The 26,941-nt window shown below is 31.8% G+C and overlaps 1 protein-coding gene and 2 pseudogenes across 26 annotated transcripts; all 3 read right to left on the reverse strand.

Annotated features, from left to right (window-relative positions):
* Positions 1–107: 107 nt before the first annotated feature.
* LOC146925164 (uncharacterized) lies at positions 108–7,832 on the reverse strand. 25 transcript variants are annotated; one of them, XM_085710126.1, is made up of 19 exons: positions 7,552–7,827; positions 7,091–7,161; positions 6,933–6,986; positions 6,723–6,752; positions 6,540–6,646; positions 6,368–6,412; positions 5,908–6,026; positions 5,442–5,546; positions 4,661–4,735; positions 4,168–4,208; positions 3,947–4,066; positions 3,755–3,814; positions 3,472–3,577; positions 2,764–2,842; positions 2,459–2,667; positions 2,185–2,223; positions 1,921–2,102; positions 1,779–1,830; positions 108–494 (listed from the first exon to the last, which is right to left on the reverse strand). In XM_085710126.1, the coding sequence occupies exons 12-15, from the start codon at positions 3,784–3,786 to the stop codon at positions 2,558–2,560; spliced, it is 327 nt and encodes a 108-aa protein (XP_085566252.1). In that variant the 5' UTR covers positions 3,787–3,814; positions 3,947–4,066; positions 4,168–4,208; positions 4,661–4,735; positions 5,442–5,546; positions 5,908–6,026; positions 6,368–6,412; positions 6,540–6,646; positions 6,723–6,752; positions 6,933–6,986; positions 7,091–7,161; positions 7,552–7,827; the 3' UTR covers positions 108–494; positions 1,779–1,830; positions 1,921–2,102; positions 2,185–2,223; positions 2,459–2,557. The 25 variants fall into 25 exon arrangements, 21 of the variants coding, with proteins under 21 accessions (XP_085566252.1, XP_085566247.1, XP_085566253.1 ...); XM_085710121.1 differs by having other exon boundaries at positions 6,540–6,649; XM_085710127.1 differs by having other exon boundaries at positions 6,540–6,649; positions 7,091–7,132; positions 7,552–7,678.
* Positions 7,833–9,575: 1,743 nt separating this feature from the next.
* LOC146925165 (uncharacterized) lies at positions 9,576–12,422 on the reverse strand (annotated as a pseudogene). The gene is made up of 2 exons (XR_015010433.1): positions 11,466–12,422; positions 9,576–10,273 (listed from the first exon to the last, which is right to left on the reverse strand). The product of XR_015010433.1 is annotated as an uncharacterized LOC146925165 (transcript).
* Positions 12,423–17,983: 5,561 nt separating this feature from the next.
* On the reverse strand, positions 17,984–22,641 carry LOC146925166 (uncharacterized; annotated as a pseudogene).
* Positions 22,642–26,941: the final 4,300 nt, after the last annotated feature.

Raw genomic sequence — 26,941 nt, forward strand, 5'->3', positions numbered from 1 at the left:
TATTATATTGGATGGATAAACTGCGAAATAACAGATATTTATAGACTATAATAGATGAAGACGACTTGTCACGAGTAATAAATGGAAAATGGGAAACTATCACCATGTTAACATAAAATTGTCTAAGTCATTTAACTTTAAATTGTAACCGAAATAACAAAATATTGCTTTTGCAGCATGCATTCATGAGATTATAGCTAAAACAACTTCATAATCGGAAAATTTCATTTACAAAAAACTTGCTAGTGGATGCGTACATGCTCAACCCACATCTTTGTTGGTGGATTCTCCAAGTCAAAAATCAATTTGTCATCTTTTTTCAAACCCCTATCGATGACAAATTTATGCCATTCACCACACATAGACTTTTCAGTATTCCTTCTTCCGGCAGTCCTTATTTTACATTTGTAAATCTTGTGAGTTTCGACATCTTCGAGTTTCATGCGAAGATACTTTCTTTTCAATATGCTCTTTGAGATGTGATTAGGGAAATGCTACAAAATATAATAGAAAAATTATAAAATTTAACATCATGCATAATTTTTCTAATAACACAACCTATTCTAACTTTGAGAATATGATTTGATTTGCAATATGTTATACCTAATGACCCAATTGAATTCAGAAATAGATGCCAGCAATTATTCCAAATACTAAAAGTATGAAATCATATTCCAAAATAAAATAGATATAGATTTTTAAGACGGGAATGACTGAAGCAAAAACAGTAATTGTGTTAGACCTTTAGCACCACCCAAAACTCAATCACCAAAATAATGAATTTGTTCTTCTCAACTATAATAGCAGAAACCAAAACAACATCTGTGTTAGAGCTTTAGCAAAAAACAAAATTCAACAATCTTAATATACAGTATATAAGTCTAGTTATCTTGGTGCACATTTTGTTCGTCATCTCTATATTTTAATCATACACACATTTTTGCACAAAAGAGATTGAAACAAATTAAGTGGAGCTTAATTTCCCTATAACTTGATTTGCTAACCCTTGGAACGTGTACTAAAGCATTTTAAAATGATTAGAATTAGAGCCTTTTTCATAGTACAGGACTCCTTATGAGAAGAAAAGCGTCCAATATTTTATGAACAGTATGCCAAGTTTCATGTTGTCAATTTTAAATTGCTTCTATAACATGCAAGTGTATTCTAGTTCATGTCACGACTACATATCATAGCTCCACAACTCAATGTCTCTTGTGTTTTCATTATGTTGTGTCACGAGAGGATTCCGAGGGACCACCCACATTAGATAAGAGCAACCAGACAAATGAGATAGACACACAGTTATCTAAAACCTTAAGACGATGGGTTTAATCGCACTTATAAAGTGTTCAACCTACACTTTTTAAACCGATGTAGGACTTCTAACTCACACTTGATATACAATTGATTAACTTATATTAACCAATTAAAAGATTTTTTGTGTTGAGAAAAACCTATTAAAAGGTTAGTAAGATGAGTGGAACAAAAATTGGAAACACAAAGAGCATAGACAGATGAGTGCATAATGTGAAAATATACAAAAATTGGATATTCTGCACACAACAATAAAAGAAGACCATTTTTAGGGAACAAAACAATGAATCTTGTGTTTAACTCTAAATAAAAGAACCAGCATATTGTAAACGGAATGAGCTGGTAAAATGAAGTTATATAGTATTGTAAAAAAACACCATTAAAATCATTAAAGAGGCAAACCTAAGATCATCTACAAAGAAACAAAATGCAACGAAATAAACCAAAAAATAATAGAAGCTAACCTGGATATGTAAGTTGCCCTCATAACACAACCCACTCATATAATCTCGCAACCTGCAAAAATGATGTAAAGAAATCAGGAAAATGAAGGAAGATAGCCAAAGCAAGACATTTTACAACCACATCTAAACTCATAAATATCACCTTTGAAATTTTACCATAGTTTCAACTTCTTCAGGTCATAATGTAGAGTCCACATCAGCAACAAAGGAAGATTCAACACTCTGTACACATGAACAATCAGACCTATTTGACTTGACAATAACTTTATGATTATTTTCACTCATGGCCTTTAAATGAGATTTGTTTCCCTTGATTCTTAATCCCTGAAAATTTGCAAGAGATCACTATTTAATGTAATAATAGACATTATAATTATTATATAAAAGATCTCCCTTCAATACAAACCTGAGTTTTTTTTCTTGGTGTAAGGCACTGCACTGTTTCCTGCAAAATACATAACCACTGAATTTCAAAATTTGTTCAATGGCATTTTTATGCAATAGCATTCCTACCTAAATACATAGGTCTATATCTATCTATTTTACTATACAAATAATACTATATATTTTTAAACATAAAGTGTTTTATTTTTCAGATTTTCAGTGTTAAATTTTCCCTCAAATTTGACAGAAAATGCCTTTTATGCACATAATACATAGTTTTCAGCAGTCTGACTCACATTCAAAATTGTCCCATGGTTTCACTTATTTAGTGGGATTGAAAGTGGAACAGCTGCATCTGAACTCGCATAGCTGGTCATACTAACTATGGCCTCTCTTTATAATGCTTCGGTTTCAGTTACTTCTTGCGCTTCAATGACATTGTGAATTTCGCCATAATCAGCTCCAAGGCATTTCAATATCATAAAACTCACAATCATGAAAAGTCCTTCAAAATGAAAAAGGTAAAAGTCACATAGATAAAAAAAAATGTAACGTAGGAAACAAAGTTTTCATAAAACAATAATAGTTTATTTTAAGGTACCTAATAGAATTATGCAGGAAAAAACACGAGCCATAAAAGAAATTTCAACAAACCATGCATCATTATCATCATCATTTCCCTGTAATCAATTCATAGGAACCATAATGAATATACATTGAAAAAAATATACAATAAGATGATATGAATTATAGCAATAATTACTTAATCATACATTTTTTGGTGCTGTTAGTATCTTCATTTAAAAACCATAAGAAATTTGGAAAGGTTAATTCACAACAGAGCCAAGTCGTTTCTAGCTATCAATAAGGGCATGGTTTGGAATCATATACATTATTAATATTCTGCATAAATGTAAAAGCTAAGCTACTTCTAATTTCTCGAAAAAGATTGCAATTATTCAAATCAAATTTTAAGCATACCACTGAGAACCCTGTATAAAAATTTACCAATTCATCATAAGACCAACTTGTAATACTTCAGTCATATATACCAATTCATAATCTAGCTATAGAATATGAAGAAAGTACTCCAAATATAATTTATAGAGTTTACATTAATTTTTCCACCTAATGCATATAGTTTTACATAAACCAAATGACATGCACACACTGCGGGAAGAGATCCTAGAAGCTCTACCCGGAACAGGACTAAATATCATTTTAAAAGGGGATCAACCATATAAAAGGAGGACATGTAACATAAAAAATAGTAAAAATTGAGATTGACATTCTAGGCAAGAGAAGTAACCTCAAGCTTATTTGTAGAAATCTCTGATGAAGATGTTATTCCACAGATAACTATCGTCAATAAACTCAACTTCTGAGTCCAATTCAAAGCCTTCCATGCTCTGATGCTACAAAACATATTATATAGACTCCATCATCCTAAGATCATACATAATACCTCAGCTGTTTCCAAAGAACATACATAATACTTCAGCTGTTTCCCATTGTTTCAAAATTTCACTAAGTGCAATACTCATTACAATCCCTTATTCCCCCACAAAAATATCGAGACGATAGAATACTACCACGTGAATGTCGAATCTCTTAGATGCAGCATGTAATTGAGGTGCTAAAAATATATCCGCCTACAAATGATAATGAACGTGTTAGGTTATATATAACTATGACAGACAAAAATTCAGCGCAAAACTTCAGTTTGGTTAAAAAAATCAATGTATAATTACACATTTCCATTTATGAATATCATGAGAACTTACTGTGAATAAAAAATAATAAATAAGCGTAAAATTTCTGAATTCTTTACAAAGAATAGTTTCAATAGCAGCTTGTAAGAACCCTCTTTAATAAAGGGCCAACCTTTGGTTTCCTTCATAAACCTGAAAAACAAATAAAATCAAAACTTTTTTTCAATGTAAAGCAAAACAATGGAAAAATCAAAACTTTTTTATTCAAAGTATTTGAAGAAAAGAAAACTAACACCAAGAAGCTCCTCAGCAGTTTCTTTAACCCTCTTCATACCTACACAATAAAAATCACAGAATTAAATCAAACTTTACATGGTTAAAAGAGTTTACTTTTTAGGTTGAAATGGTTCAAAAACTTCCCTAGAATGAGTTGTAAACAGGCATGAAAATTTAAACTAACTAATACTTCATCAATTCAAAAGTATCATAATTTTAAGTTGATTTTTTTTTTTAAAATTCTATTTAAAAGGTAACTTGCTTTAAACTAAGTAATACTTTAAGGTAATTTCAAAAACTTAAGATTAAAAAGATTAAATTTTTTTTGTATTTGAGCATATATTCAAATCAGAATTCATTTTATAAGAACAAAAGTAACAATAACGGCATTATATTCATAAAGTTAGAAAATCAATCATTTTTGCAGGCAAAACCTGAAAAGATATTGTTAGACTTTGTAAAGCCCCAAGAAAAATCTCAAACCATAGGTTGTTGAATTGACAGACTCACCATGAGAAGTAAACTCTGCCACTGAAATGGACGAATCAACAGTATAAGACAAAGCACTACTACAAATAGAACACCCTGCATTGTGTCAAAAATTGCCAAAATGAAAGCATCCCTAAAGCAATCAGAACTAATCCACATCAACAAAAAATGACCATTGATGTTGTCCATACTGATAATGAAAAGGCTTTCTCAGTAGCTGCCAACTTCGGATTGACCTCTTTACCAAGTAGAGTTGTAAAGAAAGCACATATTTATGGATAATAGTTGTGTTAAAAATGACTTAAGAATTACCTCAGTTGGTTCAGAACAATCTAAAAAGTTTTATTTGAAGCCAAGAGAATCAATTGAATGTCATATATATTGAATAACTTGTAAATCTTCAAGAGGGTGGAACATAAAGTCAAAATTTGGAAGTGATTTACCTCAAACATGAATTTTTATATATTAAAACTTAAGCGAGGTTTGCTCAAGAACATGAAATAAAGTCCATTGCACATATATTTTCAACCAAAATGAAAACCAAGTAACTTATTCTTTAAAAAATGTAAAATGAAGCAATAAAACAAAAACATGAGCACGCTGTTAAAATTGTTGAAGGGGTTTCTCAGTTTCTTACCACAACCTTGTGCTCAAAGTATAGTCCAGAATTTGAAACAATTAAATTCAACAATAAAACAAATAGCATGATATACCAGAATTTGAATCAACAAATGAATTCAACAATTTTTGACTAAATATAATCACACACATATATATATAAGATAGAAGAGAGATAAAATACCTAATTGTGTCGAAACTGTCAGTTGCGTTTCAGAGGAAAGAGCATGCACAGCCATAGTTGACAGTCACTAAAATGCAACCAGTCCCATATTGTTCTTCTCATGTTCTACGCAAAAAATATTAAAAACATACGTTGAAACTTAATCTCGTGTTCCTCTCATATGTTGAACGGAATGGAATGATTGTTATTTATAATACTATGATGTACTAATTAGTTGGAAACCATATCATTTTCTTCTCATACTGATTTGGACAAACATATATATTTCGTACTGAAACTTCAATAAATGCAGGAAATAACCCTTGAATCAAAATTACAGATTATGATGCTAAGTAGGGATAGAGATTGGGATGAGTTTTAAGAATCTATTTCAGTAAATTATAATTTTCTCTCATATATAGTTATAGGTGTATGACAGAAATAAAATATGAAAGCTTGGCAAAGAAGTTTCAAATGATCTGCAAACCTTAGAGAAAGCCAACCCTTTCAGCTTTTTACACCGACGATCAGCATTGTCCAAAGTGAGGATTTCATCAGGTTTAAAATTTTTGAGAAAATTCACAGTGATATCATCCTCAACATATCCTGAAATTGTCAAATTCACACACATCACAGCAATTACGGGAACTATTTTCCCCTGTGTCTGTTTTCTTTTCAGGCTGAAGCAAAGTTACAGAAAAAGGTTCTTCCAAAAAGAAAGTCTGGAACGGAGATTAACAAACATTTCAATCAGTTGAAACATCGACTGTTAAACTTAAGCGCTTAATTATATCTGGAAATTCAAACGGTAGAAAATGCCTACTAATTCCAAGTGCTTGGAAGTTGCAAACACAATTGCATTGAAAAATCACACATATCATGATATATCAACAGATGTAAATTAATTACAGTTCCTGATGCATAATTAGTACATCACAGAAAATTACCTTGCATATTGAAAATTTTCACGCAGCTTAAACACTTATTATTTCCTGAAATTCAAACCGCACAAAATGTCTTATATTTCAAAGTTTCATATATAGCACTTCATAAAAGACCATCCATTAGAGATATCCTTCTAATCCAGAACTTGTAAAGGGTGAATCAGAAGTGAATTACCTTCTGCAGAATTTGGCAGATGCAGGGCTGTTGTATTTGGGTCACCTTCATATGGTTTCAGCTATCCGCCTGACCAGCTTATACGGACCATAAAAACGCTTGGCAAGCTTCTGTATCAGATGCCAAAATTAAATACGGCCGCAGCAAGACAAAAACTCCAATATAAAGAACAAATAACCATACCTACAACAACTTGTATTCCAACTTAAGCTTCTGCAAAACAAATTAATTGACAACTTATTGCTTCTAAAGACTTCAATTTTAACCCAAACACTAAAACATCAATTCAAACATACCCCACAACAACTTAACTGCTACTTTCTAAACAATCTGATAACAATAGTTCAAAACTATACAAATTGAGAAATTTTATTTCACATATTGAGACATTACCTCAAACACTTGGTGAGCGCCTCTCCCAACCCATTTATTTTTTACATCAATTCACTTTTTACATCAAACAAAAGTCATAACTGATAACTTATAAAGCAAAAATCTGAAATAAATAATTTATTTAAATAAAATCACATGATTGAGAACATAACAATTACCAGCTTTGAACAATGCATTCCCTTCTTCCTTCTTCTTTCCATCTGCATCAATCTTCTCTTAAAATAAAACCCTTAAAATAATAAGAACAACTTTCTCAAAACATGCAAACAGAATCAATGTTGAATAAAAAAGAAAAAACAATTTCACAAATTCATCCCACAAACAGCTTATGGTTTCTAGCTTTTCATCCCAAACAGCACAACAACAATTTCACAAATTGATTTCAATAACAGGACCATAAAATGGGGAAGAAATCATAAAAGAAACAATAAATACAAAATCACTAAACAACAAACCCAGAAACTTCAATTTGGAACCCTAATCACCGTCTGACTGAATTTTTTTTTCAAAAATCAAAACCTTTAACATACAATCTCATATCCAAAGCAAGAATAGAACAGAAAATAAAAAAAAATACAGTTGATCATGATTTTAGATTCATCAGAGATAAGGAAATTACCTTCAATGAAGAAGAACCAATGAGACAGAAACCAACAAACAATAAACCAAACCCACAAAATCAAACCCTTAAAATCATAAAAAAAACTTTTTGGAGACATGCATGCAATTAGATTGATGAAATTTGATGGAAAAGAAAGAAGAGAGGGTGAGGCCGTGTTTGAGAAGAGAGAAGGAGAAGGAGATGAAATTTGATGCAATTAGTCCACCCTTCTTTCTCTGTTCCTGTTTCCTCTCCCCTTCTTCCTCTCCCGTTCCCGTTTCTCTCGTCCCCCTTCTTTTGTTTTTTTTTTCTTTTCACATATATATAGGCAAGGGGAGTCCATTTACTAATTGACGAAAATGCCCTTATTAAGGGCAAAAGGGTAATTTCCACGGACATTGATTTTCATATTTGGTTTAGTAGACTATTTATAAACTTTTTGATATATTTATTATGCTTTTTACAAATATACCCCTTATTATTTTTACATTCTAATATACTTTCGGAGAAAGAAAAAAAAAAAACAATATTTTTCTAAATGTGTGTACTTCCAAAGCGATTGTGTAGATTGGGGAAAGTTGCTTGATTTACTTTGTTTGAAAGGATAGGATAAAAATTTAGTCATTATATATAACTAAATAACTGTTTGTGTTGAGGACAGCTAGAGTGTGAAGGTTTTGTTACATTAGCTATCTATCTAGTACATATGCATATATCATGATTATGTTAACTACCATGTTATTCATGATATACATCCTCCGGTCACAAATATAAGCAAAAATTCATATTTTAGATTCATTCAATAAATGATGTATGTTGTCTACAATAAAGACCACATACATCATTTATTAAATGAATCTAAAATATGGTTTTTTGTTTATATTTGTGACCGGAGGGTGTATACAATATAAGCATAATCAAAATAAACCCATAACATAATAGACAACATTGAATTTTTTTAGTTAAATGAAGTACACCAATTTACAAATCTCCATGTTTGATGAAGAAGATTTTGATGTCTTAGCAACTGCTGCAATGTCGCTTCTTGAACATAACATAAGCATGAAAAATCAGTTCTTCAAACATATTGAAAAGAAAAAGAAAAAGAAACTTGAGCAGATCATCCTCTGCTAAGCAGAAACATTCAAAGGCAAGGCCGACATTTACAGTGTCAAATGGTTGATTAATAAAAGAAGGCTTAATTACCTTTTTTGTCCTCTAACTATTTAATTAGTATCGCTTTGGCCCTCTAACTAAAATTTGATTTATTTTGGTCCTCTAAGTTTCTCACAGTTACTACATTAGTCCTTTCTGTTAGTTTTATTCAAATAAACGTTAGGGTTTGTGTTATGTGGGTACCAGACCTCCTGTTTCACACATACATATCAACCATAATAGTTACTAATAATATCAGTCACTATTTAATCATAATAATTAATCAGGTATATGACCAAAATGATACTAATAAATAAAGTTAGAGGACCAAAATGATACTAATAAATAAAGTTAGAGGACCAAAAACTAACAGAAAGGACCAAATGTAGTAACGGTGAGAAAGTTAAGGGACCAAAATAATTCAAAAGAGAAAGTTAAGGGACCAAAATAAATCAAATTTTAGTTAGAGGACCAAACCGATACTAATTAAATAGTTAGAGGACAAAAAAGGTAATTAAGCCATAAAAGAACTCTAATGTCTCAAGTTGAGAAGCTTCAGAAAGCTGGTTATCTTTAACTTAAACCAGTTTGTACTAATAAATGTGAAACAATCCCAATAGCCATATAATGGATAGTTCAGCATTGGAACACTATTGAAGCACAAAAGTGAATCTGCAAAACATAGGGGGGGACTGCATTGTGCCAAAATAGATTCCATAAAAAAAGAAATAATAATGAAGAAACATCATAGTTTCTATAAAAAGACTTGTCGACTACATTTCATGTCAAGTTGAGCAAGTGATACCACATAAATTTTATCAATTAACCAAAGAACATAAACCACAGTTAAGTAATCAACAATCAAACATAAACTTATAAGACATAGAAACACAGAAATTCATCACTTAACATGTTAACTATTGATTTTATAAACTAGTACAATTCTATAAATTAACACCATTCTCATGAGACTGGATTAATTGTTACAAAACATTCATCAATTGCGTCAGAGCGAACCAATTATCATTTCTACTCAATCTTGCTTTATAGAATAAACTCGATTTTTCAATGCTAGATTAGGGTCTCGGCTCAACAAGAGCAATGATATCATCAGCTCACATTTCCATCAAACCCAAAACTTTTGTTCCTAATTCACCTTCATTTTTCTCTTAGCACATTAAATTCATTGATGATACCACGGACCTCTTATAAGATTATCAATTAAAATATAACAGTTTAATTAATCCTGGATTGTCGGACTACAACTTTTTCTTTTTTGCAAGTGATACCGCAGACCTTCTTGTAAGATTATCAAGAAACAATGAATCATCAGAGGAAGAAGAAGTGGAGGTTTCACTGTCGCTGAAAGAAAATTTTCTTTTGACTGTGTTAACCGCATTTGCAAACTTGGTTCCTAGTTGAACTGCTAGTGATGAACTTGGAGTTGGATCCTCATTCTTCACAGCAATTCCATAAATAGCATTCATTTCATGTACTCCTTGAGACATACACCATTCATCATCGTTGTTGTCGTTATCAAGGTGCATGATCTCAATATCCTTTTTCATGTTCACTGTTCCCTTACCTAACATAAAAGAGATATATTAAAGCTACACATAACATTTTCCAAACATGATAACACTCAAGCAAAAACATGGAAACTAAGGAATGTACATTCTTTATTCAAATGAAAATATAGTTGGTTGCCGCGACATTTCTAGGACAATCCAAAATATATATATATATGATTTCATCAATTTCAGAAAAACCTGTGATCATGTTTACCTAAGAAAAACCAAAATGAGTTTTGTTACCTGCTTTTGTTTCGTTTTTCATTTTTGAGTTTTGGGAAAGAAAAAAAAGAAACAACTTAAAAATGGTTTGATGTTTTCAAAGAGAAGAAAACATCAAAAGTAGACACTTTTAGCTAAAAGAATCAATAACAACTTCCTAAAATCTAACAAGATTTTCACTATATTTCTTGGTATTAGACTCATTTTCTTTTCATGGAGGGTGTTTTCTCTTCAAGTTTATCATAGGAGTATCCTATCCTTTGAATGTTCATCTTGGGTTGATTTCGTTGCATACTTTGGTGCAGACGCCATTTAACCTCCCCTACATAACCATTCTTATCCAATACTCTTTCTCGACGCTACAAAATAACTAACTTCCACTAGACCCTTCCATAATAACAACTTTCTTCGGCCTTCTTGCTCATACCATCCAACCTTTGAACAACACTCATGACACAATTGGTCTACATTCTATTCTATAGCATCATATCTCCTATTCTAGTTACTAACATCACAGCTCATGAACAGTATCTTTCTAAGTAGCTCCCTCAACAAGTTTGTTCTACAACTAAGCCAATACACGTCAAATCAATTCATTATGGCGGGGTAAAAAACTCCCCAGAACCAAGATTTGTTTGAGGTTCCACAGTTCTTGTCAATGCTGCTTCTATTTCCATTGGAAAATCACATACAGCTAAAGGAGAGGCAATAGCTTGTTTGTCTTAGGTAACATGGAATAAAGGTAAAGCCGGGAGAGGAATGAACAGGCTTGGAAAGTAAAAACTGAGAGAACCATAATATCCTAGTGCTAGTCGAGTTTCTATTTAGTTATATCGTACTATAACTGCAAATTATGATGACTACCAGCTCAAAGAAATTATAACACATTTCCTACTCTTTGGCTTTAAATTCAATTTTTTTAAGGTGGCATTCAAAATTTTCATATCTTAATAGGAATAAGAGATGCCTACATAATTTCCATACCTGATGATGCATCTTGAGCGTCCTTGCTCTGTAGCTGAGTACTGGAAGAAACTCCAAGAGTGCGATGAGCATCTACATTTCTGAACTCATCGTCAGAAACATCCTCTTCCTGGTTCTCTTGAAAATTAGTATCATCATCCAACCTTGAAACTCTTCCAGTCATTCCTTTGAACTTTTTGTAAAAAGACCCAAGTAATATCTCAACCGTCCGCTTATCATTTTCTTTTCTCAGCTCACTTATAGTTTCCAAATTCTTCTTCATTGTTTCCTTTAACTCACCAGTTTTAATCTTAATTTCAGCCAAATCATTCTTATCACCCTCCATTACACGAACCTTGCTTTGTACCTCATCACGAGCATTGCTATCATCAAACCATTTTTTCTTCGACTTCCTCAACTCCAAAACTTCATGCTCTAATTTACCAATCATTTCTCTTAGCACAACAAGTTCATTATTATCCTCCGCCATCTTTTCATTTAATTTCCTCAACTCCAAAATTTCAGACTCTAATTCAACAATCTTTGTTCTTAACACACCAATTTCATTGCTACCATCAACACATTTCTCCTTCAAATTCTTAACTTCAACCTCCAATTCATTGTTCTTCTTTTGTAACTCTTCAATAGTTTTTCCATTACCTTTCTCAGACATTTCTTCTCTTTTCTTAGACTCAAACTCAGCATGTAACCTCGAGAGAGTCTCTCCATGTGAAACTCCTCTCTGAGTTTCAAATCCCTACTCTCCAAAACACACAAAATCTTAACAAGATCATGAATAGGAGTATCTTCAAGTTTGTTGTTAGGGTTGATGGGTGATAACCCAGGTTCGATTTTTGGTTGAATGTTCATGATAAGGTGGAAAGTTGGAAACTTTAGTAGAAAAAATGAGTTTCGGTGAAAAAGTGAAAATGGGTTTTGAACAAAAGAGAGGAAAAAGCGATTATTATAGCAGAGTATGGAGAATATGGAGCTTAGAGAAGTGAAGTACAAAACAAATTATTATTATTCCGAAAAGCATGTTTTTTGTTTGGAGTGAACTTGCCAAAAAGATTTTCTTTCAAAATGGGTTTTCCAAAATGGATTCTAGTCTTATGAGAGAAATTAATGATTAAAATTAAGAGAAAATAATTGATTAAGAGATATAGAACCCTTTTTCTTAAGTAATACAAAGTTTGGTAGCGAAGTAAAAAGTAAAATTTGTCATTAAACACTTGAGGTTAATCTCTTGGTTACATATAGGACTTGTCCATTTGTCTATATAAAAAAGAAATTTGTTACATAGTATAGTATACAAAAATGATTTTGATAGTCAATAATTTATGTCTTGTTTGACTAATGTAAGTAAACAATGACGCGTGGATAGACAATACCCCTTACAATGAACAATACGCTGATGAACAATGCTTGATGGATCTCAAAGGGTTAATAGTGTTTTTAGCCCCTGTAATATAGGGCACTTTTGGTTTTCGCCCCTGTAAAAAAAAAATTTAGATTCCACACTTGTGAATGAAGATTCTTCAGGATTGACCCCTGACCCCAATGAGTCAGCAGAATCTCCTACGTGTTAGTGACGTGGCATGTTACGTCACCTTTTTTGATGACGTGTCACGCTGACTGTATAATTAATTTTATTTTTTATTTTTTTATTGGGGTACACGTGGCATTTTTGATTATTTTTTTAAAATGAGTAAAAAATTCTGGAAAAATAATAAAAAAAATTGAAAAAAAATCTGAAAATTAATAAAAAATTCTGAAAATATTAAAAAATTCTAGAAAAATGAAAAATAAATAAATAAAATTTAAAAAATATGAAAAAATTCTGGAAAATTTAAAAATTAATAAAAATGAAAAAAATTGAAAAAATACGGAAATTTTTTTAAAATTATGGAAAAATTAATAAAAATAAAAAAAATCTGAAAAAATAAGGAAAAAATTTAAAATTCTGGAAAAATTAATAAAAATAAAAAATGATTAAAAAAATAAAATAATCTAATAAAATGAAAAATTCTGAAAAATAAAAATTCTGGAAAAAATAAAATTTCAAAATTTTCATTAAAATTCTGGAAAAATTCTAATTAAAATTTTAATGAAAAAAAAATTCTGGAAAATATTTAAAAATTTTTTGAAATTTTCGAAAAAACTAAAAAGATTAATCATTTTTAAAAAAATGAAATTTTTGAAATTTTCATTAGTATTTCTCAAAATTTTCATTAGTATATATGTCGAACTTAGGTTTTTTCAGTGTATTTATTTCCAAAAAAATTTCCGGGAATTTTTGTGTATTTATAAACCGAGAATAAGGGAAAAAATATGTGTATTTATAAACCGAGAATAAGGGAAAAAATATGTGTATTTATAAACCGAACTTAGGTTTTTTGTGTATTTTTCGAAATTTAAAAATTTACATTAGTATTTTTTCCGGGAATTTTTGTGTATATATAAACCGGGAATTTTTGTGTATTTATAAACCGGGAATTTTTGTGTATTTATACACTGAAAAAACCTAAGCTCGACATATATACTAATGAAAATTTCGAAACTTTTTAAAATATTTTCCAGAATTTTTTCAGAATTTTTATTTTTCATTAAAATTTTAATTAGAATTTTTCCATAATTTTAATTAAAATTTCGAAAATTTTAATTAAAAATTTTTCATTAAAATTTCGAAAATTTCATTTTTCCAGAATTTTAATTTTTTTTCAGAAAATTTCGAAATTTTATTTTTTCTGAATATTTTAATCTTTTTCAGAATTTGTCGTTATTTTTAATTTTATTAGATTATTTTATTTTTTTAATCATTTTTATTTTTATTAATTTTTCCAGAATTTTTAAATTTTTTCCATATTTTTTCAGATTGGTTTTTATTTTTATTAATTTTTCCTGAATTTTTAAATTTTTCCATATTTAAAAAAAAATCATTTTTATTAATTTTTCAATTTTCCAGAATTTTTTATTATTTTTTTCAATTTTTTTATTAATTTTTCATTTTTCCAGATTTTTTTTATTAATTTTCAGATTTTTTTTCAATTTTTTAAATATTTTTTTTAAAAAAAAATCAAAAATGCCACGTGTACCCCAATAAAAAATAAAATTAATTATACAGTCAGTGTGACACGTCATCAAAAAAGGTGACGCAACATGTCACGTCACTGCCACGTCAAAGATTCTGCTGACTCATTTGGGTCAGGGGCCAATCCTGAAGAATCTTCATTTTACAAGGGTGGAATCTAAAAAAAAAAATTTACAGGGGCGAAAACCAAAAGTGCCCTATATTACAGGGGCTAAAAACACTGTTAACCCGATCTCAAATTGCCCACGATGAAGCAAGATCCCCCCTACAAAGACAATGGCAAGGGCTTATATGGAAGCAAGATCCCCAAAATTGGAAGCTCAGACGCCATGTTGAAATATGATCGATATATTTAAATTCAAAGTTATGAATTATGTACAGGCCCTAATAAGTTATTCTAAACCTTTTGAAGAAAAAGTATTCTAAACCTCCTACATGGGATATTGCTTTCTCAACGTGATGGCACTGTGAGATGAGGGCGGAATAGGAAAATCAGAAATGTTGATGCTTTCTCTCTTCTTTCTTCGCAAATCTGGGGAGAACCACAAAAGCGTGGGCCCCACCAAAATTTTGTCTGTCTCGCCTGTTTCTTTGCTCCTCCAAACCAAAGAAATTGCCTCTTTCTCTCATACTTATCTCTTCAGTTTCTCTCTCGTCCCTATTTCTTGCTATCCAAACAGACTGTAAGTAATTCAGAGTTTGGTAGCGAAGTAAAAAGTAAATTTTGTCATTAAACACTTGAGTTTAATCTTTTGATGGCATATAGGACTTGTCTATTTGTCTACATAAAAAAGAAATTTGTTACATACTCCCTCCGTCTCACAATATTTGTCTTTTAACATTTTTTCTTTTTCTCAAAATAATTGTCACTTTAGAATACCAACGCAACATTTATTATTTTTTTCCATTATTATACTTTTATTAATCGAATTTCATTCAAATTAACTACTCTACTTACTACAATTAATAGGGATGTTTTAGTAAATGATACTAATTTTACCATTGAAATCAACACAATCAATCATTTCCTTAATAATCGTGCACGAACCTTAAACGACTATTATTTAGAGAAGGAGGGGGTAGTATAGTATACAAAAATGATTTTGATAGTTAATTTATGTCTTGTTTGACTAAGTAAACGATGACGTGTGGATAGACAATACCCCTTACAATGAACAATACACGGATGAACAATGCTTGATGGATCTCAAATTGGCCACGATGAAGCAAGATCCCCCCTACAAAGATGATGGCAAGGACTTATATGGATGCAAGATCCCCAAAATTGAAAGCTCTGACACCATGTTGAAATATGATCGATATATTTAAATTCAAAGTTATGAATTATGTACAGGCCCTAATATGTTTAAATAAGGAGCAATGTTATTTGAACAACCCTTTCTTGTGACAACTTGTTGGACAACTAAATTATACATAGAAGTTTAGGTAGTGGCACAAAAATCAAAGCAATAGAAAGAGAAAGTAGAAGGACAATGTGAGTATGAGAGAGAAAGTTGTCACAAAAGTTGTCAAAAAATGATTGTTCAAAGATCATTTCTCTTAAATAAGTTACTCTAAACCTTTCGAAGAAAAAGTATTCTAAACCTCCTAAAAAAAGTTATTATTACGAGAAATGATATTTTGACAACCATTTTGTGACAACCTATGTGACAACTTTATCTCTCATACTCACATTATTTTTTACTTTCTCTCTCTATTGTTTTGGTTTCCGTGTCACTATCTACTTTCCTTTGTAAATTAGTGGTTGTCACAAAAGTTGTCACTCAAATTGTTGTTCATATAACACACCTCTATTATTACTAAACCTAATGATTTTGACTAATGGACTAATTGATCGAACACAAATTATTACTAATAATATAAAGTAAATTATTTCCAACACATTATAATCGGAAACTTCCTAGTGGATTAACCAAGAAAACTCTAGAATTGATTGGAGAGCTATGAGTTCCTTGTCAAGAAGGAAAATTGATCTGAAACTAGTTCCTATTATGACTTGTTATAATCGCGTGCCTGCTTGCTTCCTAACTCCTAAACCGTTGATTTACTTTGTTTGAAAATATTGTAAAAAAAACGCAAGTGATCTGAAAGAACTATTTTGGGTAGTCTTCAAATTTGAGTCACTTGTGACTTTTCGAAAAGAAAAAAAAAGTCCGTATAGGCACAATTACAAGGAAAAAACACTTCAATTTCATTCTCAAATCTTTCAAATGTGATTAAAGGAATGTTTTCTTCAAAATCCCTTTAATCTTGTGAGACTATAATAACCGGAAGGAGAATATGTCCTGGATGATTGAACCTTTTGGAATCAACACAGATATTGATTTAGTTCCCAATTCTTACAATCTTAGACCATTTTAATATGACCATAAATTTGAATTACTATGACTAAGTATATCATGGTTATAGGTTAGCCAAACTTAACCAAAAAGGTGCAGAGCCACTGCACTAGTAGGGTGTGAAATTCCACTAAAATTACAGCCAGAAAAGCAAATACAAAACCTTCAAATCAGAAAACTCTAACTCCCTGGTACCTCCACAAAAGCTCAAACCTGGGACCAAATGAAACATAAAACAGAACCGGCCCAAAAAACCAGCAAAAAGTCAATCCAAATAACTGCAGCAAAAACAACTTTAATGCTCAAAAGTAGACACCAGACAGCCGCAGGAAGTGCAGACCGACTCCAGCAAAAGACCGACACAGAAATGTTTCCAAACCATAAGAAAAACCAGTTTCGAGTTTTAACCCTGATCACTTGTATTTATTGAATCCCTGTAGGATTATACTATAATTACAACAGTATACAAGTTTCTATATATGCATATAATAAGTCATGCATTAGTGATATTTACACTATACACATAATGAAACATAGTAGATATACGCGTAATCACAAGCATAATTTTCGAAGAAACTCTGAAATTGCACCCTCTAATCAGTCTTCAGGGGCCCAATTTGACATTTTTTCCTTTGCAAGGGAGATGCAAATTAGATTAGAAATAATAAACTAGAGATTTTGTAGCAAGTTAAAATACTGTAGTATAAGGAAAATGCTTTATGGCACAATTTGCACGATTGCTTATTTCTTGTTCAATTTCTCTCTTTCTTAAAGTTCAATTCCAGCCATCAATCTTTCTTATTCTCCAATAATTTAAATGATAATTTAGTCCTTATCACTTCAACATTAAATTTTGGTTTTTGGTTACTGCACTTGCCTTTGATAGCAGAAAAATAAAAATATACATGACAATTTTGAAACTCAATTTTAACCAAAATTACTTTTGCCTAATCAAAATCAACTTTACAAACACTCATCCAAAACAACCATCAATTTCTTGAGTCATCTACTTATCATTTCTAGTGTAACAGGTTTGAGAATAAACTCAATTTTGTTTACATCTACATTTAAAGTACTAAAGTTATCAATTTCCAATGCTAGACTTTCATCTATTTGATGAATAGCAAGTAAACATAGATACAACTCATGCATTCATGATATATATACACTAGCATAATCAAACAAACATTAAATAAAGTAAACCTAGATACCTTGGCTAACAGTTTAATTAATCCTGGACTGTCTAACTACATTTTCTTCTTTTTTGCAAGTGATATTGTGGACCTTGTTGTAAGATTATCAAGAAACGACGAATCATCGGAGGAAGAAGAAGAAGAAGTGAAGGTTTCACTGTCGCTGAAAGGAAATTTTCTTTTGACCGTGTCAACTGCATTTGCAAACTTGGTTTTTTGTTGAACTACTAGTGATGAACTTGGACTTGGATACTCATTCTTCACGACAAGTCCGTAAATAGCCTTATTTTCATGTACTCCTTGAGACATACACCAATCTTCATCATCGTCGTCATCATCATCAAGGTGTATAATCTCAATATCCTTTTTCACTTTCATTGTTCCCATACGTAGCATAAAAGAGATATGTTTAAGCTACATAACATAACATTTGCCAAACATGACACAATACTCGAGCAAAATCTTGGAAAATAAGGAATGGTAGATTCTTTATTCAAATGAAAATATAGCTAGTTGTCTCCGCATTTCAAGGAAAATCCAACCACCGGCTCTTAAACCAATTAACTATATATGATTTCATCAAATAAAAAAAAAAAAGAACATGTGATCATGTTTACCTGATAAAAACCAAAATGAGTTTTCTTAAAAACTTTTGTTCATATTTCATTTTTTTACATGGAAAGAAAACTTGATCAAAGGATGAGGAAAAAATAAAAGAAAAGATGATTTGATGTTTTTGAATAGAAGAAATGGAAAGAAAACTAAAAAATTGACACTTTAGGCTATTTTTTAAAAATATCAAATACATTTTAAAAGCATAGACCTATAAAAAGAACAGAAACGAAAAAAGAGCTACCATGTACTAGCATTTCCTAGAGAAAAGCTCCAAAAGAGTACATGTTTCTTTTATCAACAGGTGAAAAACCATTCACATGCTTTATTCTCTAATTATTCTCCCTTAAACAACTATGCCAATTCCACTATGCTTTCAGGATGCTACTGAATAACTAACCTCCACTAGATCCTGCAATCACAACCGTTTTCCTGGGCTTTCTTGTGTACACCATCAAAGACTTTTCACCTGCTGAAATCGAAAAGAGCTACTATAGAGTACAAACTAATAGTTTCACACAAATAAGCTCCTAAAGAGGAAAAAAGGATAATCATCCACAACATCTGTTTCTAAATTCTAAGTAACCTCCCCTGCATCACCACTCTCATTCAGTACTCTTTCTCGATGCTACTAAATAACTAACTCCCTCCCATTAGACCCTGCCATAACAACCACTTTCTTGAGCTTTCTTGCTCATACCATCCAACCCTTGAACCATACTCACGACACAATTGGTCTACAATCTAATCTTTAACATCATCTCTCATATTCTAGTTTCTAAAATATCAGGTTCCTGAAGCACAGACCCTGTCTTCGAGGCTGAAATTAGGGTTTCGGCTCTTCAAGTAATTGAATAAATATGATTTCATGAAATTCAGAATTTCAGATAAGATATACAGCAGGTATCCTGTAATCATGGTTACCGAGGGAAATATAATGAGTTTCCTTACTTGATTTTATTCATTTATCATTTTTGTTTCTGGAAAGAAAATTTCTTTGCACTATGACAGTAGTGTGATTTTAATATTAGAGCTACAGCTAAGTCCCCATTTTGCTAATAGCCTTGTTGGTTTTGCTTCTTCACCAAGTGAGAGCATCCACGATGAAAATCGTTTAAGGAAAAAATGTGGAGTATAAAACAATAATATTCTATCAACTTCTAGATACGATTCAATGCATATAGCTATAAATGGTTTCAGAAGAACAAAAAAAATATGAATATAAAAGCTTGATAAGAGTACTAATGAAAAGCTTACGTCAACTAGACCCTGCCATCCAACAAAACATTTATCCGATCACACATATCGAATTTAATGTTCCTAACATTTATTGTAAGCATAATTTATATACGTGATAATGCACCTTTAACTTCAGACTCTAATGGTGCATCTTTGCTCCCTTTGTTCAGCGGCTGAGTACCGGCAACTACTCCATAAGAGTGATGACCGTCTTCGTTTCTCTGCAAAGAAGCAGACTTCTCCACAATGTCATTTCCAACCTCATTGCCACCAACATTCTCTCCATCCACGTCATCGTTTCCACCACCAGAGGCATCTACACTCATTGAAAGGTTGGAACCATCCTTCAACCTTGCAACTCTTTCATGCAATGCTCTGAACTTTGTGTTCAAAGACTCGAGTAAGATCTCACCCTTACATTTCTCATCCGCTAATTTTCTGTTTTCGTTCCTCAGCTCGCTTATAATTGCCAAATTCATGTTCACTGTTTCCTTCAATTCGCCATTTTTAAAGCATTTTTTTTATCCTCCAATACGTGCTTTGGCTGGAATTGAGATTAAAAACATATTTATCAGATAAATCAGTTTTCACTTTCCTCAAAAGAGCTTCATAACGTTACTGTGCTTTCTTCCCTTTCCGACAAATTTCCTCTCTTTTCTTAAAATCTTCCTCAGCATGTATCCTTGCAAGTTTCTCCATTTCAAGCTCCTCTTGAAGCTTTAGTCTCTCCATTCCAACATTCTGCTGCAAGTGTTGAATCTGGTCTCTGAGTTGATCTCTACTCACCAAAACACCTTCAACTCTGTCAAAAACTTCTGTGAGATAAGCTCCATGCAACACTTAAATGAGATCAGGGATAGTCTTATCTTGTAAGTTATCATTTTCCACACTTTCAACTAGAATCAAGTGGCTGAAAATGAGTGTGAGACATAGAAGAAAGGAAGAAGATGAAGATGTTTCTTCTTTCCTCGTTTTTGCCACCACCCACCGCCCCCCCAAGAGTAACTAAGAGGTAATTTACCTACCACCTATCCTATAGGGCTATCTATAAAGGTACTCCCTGCTGTCTCTAAGAAAAGATTTCTTTTTTAAATTCATTGAATAACTAATGTATCTGCTTTACAATGTAGACTAGATACATTAACTACTCAATGAACCTAAAAAAATGAATATTTTCTTATATTTGAGACCGGAGGGAGTATTTTCAATTGAAAATAGATATGGATAGGTATAAGCATGAATACAAAACAACAAAGGGTCTCGTTAACGAGGGCCTTCATGAGACTCTTTAAAGATTCCAAAAAAAGAAATTATTTTATAAAAAAGTCAAATATATTGATTTCCGATACATTGATTACACATATTTTCATAATAAGTTACATTTTAAAGGCCAACAAAAAATAATCATTTCATTTCGATCAATTTATTTCTCTAAGTACTTGACTTATTCCAAATGATAAGAAGCGTAGGTGCAACTAGTAATCACCAAACGAATCTGAGCAATTATTATTATATACACCCTCATGTTTATTATAAGCAAAAATCAACATTTTGGATTCATTCGTTTAATGATGTATGTGGTCTACAATAAAGACCACATACATCATTAAATGAATGAACCTACAATATTGTTTTTTGCTTATAATAGTGATCAGAGGGTGTATAATTCAAGAAAGAATGTTCAATTATTACTCTCTCCGTTTCAAAATATAACCAAAATTCATTTTTTTAGGTTCATTCATTTAATGATGTATGTGGTTCATAATATGGACCACATACATCATTAAATGAATGAACCTAAAAAGTGAAGTTTGCTTATATTTTGAAACGGAGAGAGTATATACTCCATTTGTTTCAAAATTAATGTTGTTTAAGGTTTTTACACACATATCAAAAAATGCATTAATTAAAAAAAAAGATAGATGTTCTTTTACCAGATTATCATAATCAACTATTGGTTTGTTTTTCATTAAAGAAAAAAATAATATTTTGAAACTAATGTATATAGTATTAATTGAAAGGTACAATTGAAAGAAAAAGTTATTATTACATTGAAAACTGAAAGTGATATTCATTTTAAAACAATATTTTAACTAAAACGACACTTATTTTAAAACAAAGAGAGTATAATTCAAGAAAGAATTTTCAAAATTGAAAAAAAAAAAAGGCAGTTGAAAAAGTGAAAAGCAAGCACATCACTAACATATATATGGGTCTGTTTGGTAAACACCAAAAAAAAGCTTTTAGCTCTTAGCTTCTAGCTTATAAGCTCATTCGACAAAAAAAGCTCTGTTTGGTAACACTTTTTGACCATGAGCTTATAGCTTATTTCACGAGCTTATAAGCTATTTTTCAGAAGCTATTCCAAGTAGCGTTTGAGCTTATAGTTTATAGCTTCTCATATTTTCTTCCACTTTTACCCCTATTGTTTTATCTAAAATCCATTTTTACACTTTTATTATAATTTAATTCAAACCTACAATTCCCTAATATACATCCATCGCTTTTTATCCCTAATAAATATACATCCCTCGTTATTATTATTTTTTTTTGACAAATACATCCCTCGTTATTATTTATCTCACTTTCCTTATGTTGCTGACAATATATATATATATATATATCTCCATTTATCTTTTGCCTTATGTTGCTGACAATATATACCTCCATTTATCTTTCTTTTTTTGACAAAATACCTCCATTTATCTCTCTTGCCTTATGTTGTTGACAAAAAATATATATACCTCCGTTGACAAAAAAATATGTATACCTCGTTATACTTAAATAAATTTTTTAGTGAATAAAATTTAATTTACAATATAAAAGATATATTAAATTTATAAATTTCAATTACTTTTTAAAAAACAAAATTGAATTAAGAATTCCTGAATATTTAAATATCAAGTTATATAAACTTTATATTTTGAATTAATAATACCCTTTTATGTCATTTTACATTTATCAGCTAGTTAAACCGCTAATTTTACCAAACACTTCAACTAGCTTATCAGTCATCAGTCATCAGCTAGCTTATCAGCTAAAAGCTATCAACTAGCTTATCAGCTAAAAGCTAGCAGCTAGCTTATCAGCTATCCGCTATTTTTACCAAACAGAGCCATAATAAACTATATTTGGAGGCACTCAAATTAACAATTGGACATGAAGCACAAGAGGCAAAAGAACAAGTTTTGGGACACTCAAATCTCAAGAAGCATTTTTGTGGTAAAGTTGGGGAATAAGTTGTGGTAAAGTTGTGAAAAGCAAGCACTTCACTAACATATAGTAAACGGAAAATACTTGGGTGACATAATGTCACCGTGACATTAAATTTGGGCCACACAAAGGTGTTGATTTGTGTGGCCCAGATGTGTTGTATGTGTTGTGTGGCCCAGATGTTGTGTGACAATGTGTGTTGTGTGGTCCAGATTTAATGTCACGGTGACATTATGTCACCCAAGTGCTTCCCATAGTAAACTATATTTGGAGTAAAGATTTGGGAATAGTTACTCTCAAGTTTTTTTGTTTACATGTCTCTGTGTTATCAATATCATTAATATTAATAAATTGTAATTCATTGTTGTTTTTAAACAACTACACTCTGAAGTTTTAACAAAATCAGGGTCTCATCGTAGTTTTATTAAACTTATAGTAAATCAAAACTTACAACAAGTAAAAAATCACAAGTATGATAAAAATACACTATGGTAGAAATAGACTAAGACTTTGTTTGGGAGTTTGGAAAGGTGGGGAATGAAATGTTTTGAGAGGAGAAAAATATAGAGGAAAAGTGATAAATTAATGTTTATGATTAAAATATTTTTTATTTTAAGAATATTATAACAACATATATTAAATTTGAAGAATTCGTGTAAACCTTCCCAAAACTCTCATCCAATACAATTTTTTAGTTCCTCCAAATAGGATTTTATATTTTGAAGAAAAATAAGCCCCCAAAGCCCCTCCTCTCAATGTCCTCCATTTCTTCCACTTACTCCTTCCTTTTTTTTCTTAACCTTCCCCTCCAAACAGTGGTGGATCTTGAGTTAATTTGTTGGGGGTGCCAAACTTTTATAGAATATATATTAAATGGTTTCAAATATTATCAATAATTAATAACTGGTCAAGTGGTATAGAATGTCCTAAAAGGAAAAGGAGCAAGAGGATATGGGTTCGAATCATCCCCTTAGAAACGTTTTTTTTAAATACAATATTCAAAAGTATAAGTTAAAATATGTAAAAAGGAGACTTAGGTGTTGAGAACCAGCGACCTAGATGACCTAGATAGAGCAACTTACGGTACCCCCTTACCACTAAAGCAACTAAATTCTGGTTGATATGTAAAAAGGAGACGTAGGTGTTGAGAACCAGCGACCTAGATTGAAGGTGAGAAAAACACAAGAAGGGGGGTTGAATTGTGTTTTGAAAAATTCTTCGTTTCTCCTAAAAACTGAACACACTGATCAGAAGCTAGGTGAGACAGCTTCTGAAGTGATAATCAGAATCTAAATGCAGCGGAATAAAACAGAGAGAGAGAGAAGAAGAACGACACAAAGCAATTATACTGGTTCCTTCCACAATCCGGAAGTAGTCCAGTCCCCCTTGCACTTCCAAGGAGATTTCACTATGAGTAATATCTGATTACAAATGCTCAAGCACACAAGCAAGAGACTTCCTTTGCTCAAGCACACAAGCTAGAGACTTCCTTTGCTCAAGAACACAATCAAGAGACTTCCTGCTCAAGCACAACTGCAAGAGACTTCCTAACTAAACAAAATTACACAGAAAATTGTTTAAGGTTGAACACTTGATATACAATCAGAGGTGCTCACAATACAAATCAAATACAGACTCAATGAACTTAAGAATTTCTAAGATATGACTTTGAGACACAGAAATTCTAAGTGAATGCAGAACAATTTCAGCAGAGGTTTGGTACTTGTGAAAATCTTGTGAGTCTATCGTTTAGCGTTCTTGCATTACCAATTCTCTAGGTCTTCACTCCTTTATATAGAGGTGTGAAAGAGACGTTATGAAATTGCCAGCACTCCAAAGAGTCGTTGTTGAAGCTTGATCTTTCACCAATGATCTTTTGCCTGATTTGGTTGTTGTCCTATGAAGAACCAATTTGAAATCCATTCCTTATCCAAAGGAACATCTATGCAGGCGAAGCTGTATTCTGGAGCTGTTTTCTTGTCTTGTAGCGTGGACACAAAACAGAGTAGTGGAGAACGTGGTTGTACAATTCGTACAAAGTACAATGTCAACGCTTTCGTCCAAAATGCAAGCACAAGCCTTCAAACACCTTTGAAATGACCGTTGCAAAATTCCACTAATCCTTTGTTTGTGTTTTCGAATCCAATGGACAGCTTTTGCATTGATAATTCTTCAATTCTTGAATCTTTTGCAAATCCAGTTGAGATTCAGCTTCTGGTGAAATAGCTTCTGATGAGGCAGCTTCTGATGATGCAGCTTCTGATGATATGACTTCTGCAGCTTCTGATGACGCAGCTTCTGATGATGTGGCTTCTGGACCTCTTGTCTTCAGAAGCACTATTCTTCAGGAGTGGCTTACTTCAGGAGCGCTATTTCTTCAGGAGCAGCTTGACTTCAGGAGCGCTTTGCCTTCAGAATCATCTAAGCTTCATTTTCTTTTGCTCTTTATTTGCTCATTCAGAACCAATGATGATGTGACTTTATAATTATGGTCCTGTACACTTGAACAAATATTAGCTAGTCCAATTTACAATTTTTAATACCTTGTTATCATCAAAACTTTTTAAGGTTCATTGTTAAGCACATTTTGTTCCAACAATCTCCCCCTTTTTGATGATGACAAACAAAAGTATTTAAAATTGATCAATTGTTGTTAATCTAATTAACAAGTTGACTTTGGGGTTCTGAGGTTTGTAAGCTCAAACTCCCCCTGAGTCTGATAGTATTTAAGGTGAGGTTTGTAAGCTCCCCCTAAGTTCTATCCAGGTTAATTAAATTCATTTTTCGCACAATAAAACATATCAGCGCTTAAAAACAAAATTGAATCATTGAAAGAATTAACTTATAGATAAGAAGAATGGTTCAATTAATTTTACTTGAATTTTGATACTCCTTCGTTCGTTCATAGCTTAAAAAAAAGATAGAAGTTTTTCAAAAAATTTCAAATGCCATAAATGGGGCTCAGAGCCTTTAAATACTTGTCACATATACTCCCCCTTTTGTCATTATCAAAAAAAGATAAAAAAAATAAAAAAAACAAAAAGAGAGTATACAAGAAATTAATCAGAAAAAAAAATATATGAACATGAATATCAAAAATATCAGAAGCAGCTAAACAGTCAGAATCAGTAAGCAGTCAGAAGCAAAGAGAATTAAAACAGAATGGTTTCAGAAGCAAGGACTAGGAATTCAAAACAAACAACAAACAAAAAGAAAAACACAAGGGTGTGCAACTAAGTGTTGGTTTGATGTTGTTTCTTCATCTCCTCCATTTCTTCAATCTTCTTCTGCAACAGTTCTTCAAGCTGTTGTTGCCTCTGGAGAAGAGCCTGTTCCCTTTCCTTAGCTTCTTGCTGCTGCTGTGCCATCTGTTTCTTCAGAAGCTTACACAACCTTGCTTCTCTGGTCAAGTAATCCGTTTCTAAGAAGAAAGGCTGGTTTGCCAGGAGTAGTGTAGAACTTCTTACTCTGAGACTCTGATTCAGATGCTCCATTAACTTCCTGACAGAAGCTTCCTTGTTTCTGATGCACTTAGCCCTTAAGCTTTCAATTAGCTCAGTTGCCCGGTTCTGAAGTGATGCCCAGGAGTCTTCATATGCACTTGTGAGATCAATTGTCCTTCGTTGATCCACAAGATTAAGCAATTGACTAAGGATTGTCAGAAGCTCAGAAGTAATATATCCAGATTCCAGGATGTTTGAGGGTGGTTGTTCAAGGATTTCAAGATCAGAATCACTGATTTCCAGATCTTGAACAGGGTTAGGAAGTGGAATGGTAAAGTGTGTTTGT

This window comes from Medicago sativa, chromosome 5 (genome assembly GCF_051527215.1).
Source record: "Medicago sativa cultivar Bolivia chromosome 5, Bolivia_mono, whole genome shotgun sequence".
Taxonomy (NCBI): Eukaryota; Viridiplantae; Streptophyta; class Magnoliopsida; order Fabales; family Fabaceae; genus Medicago; species Medicago sativa.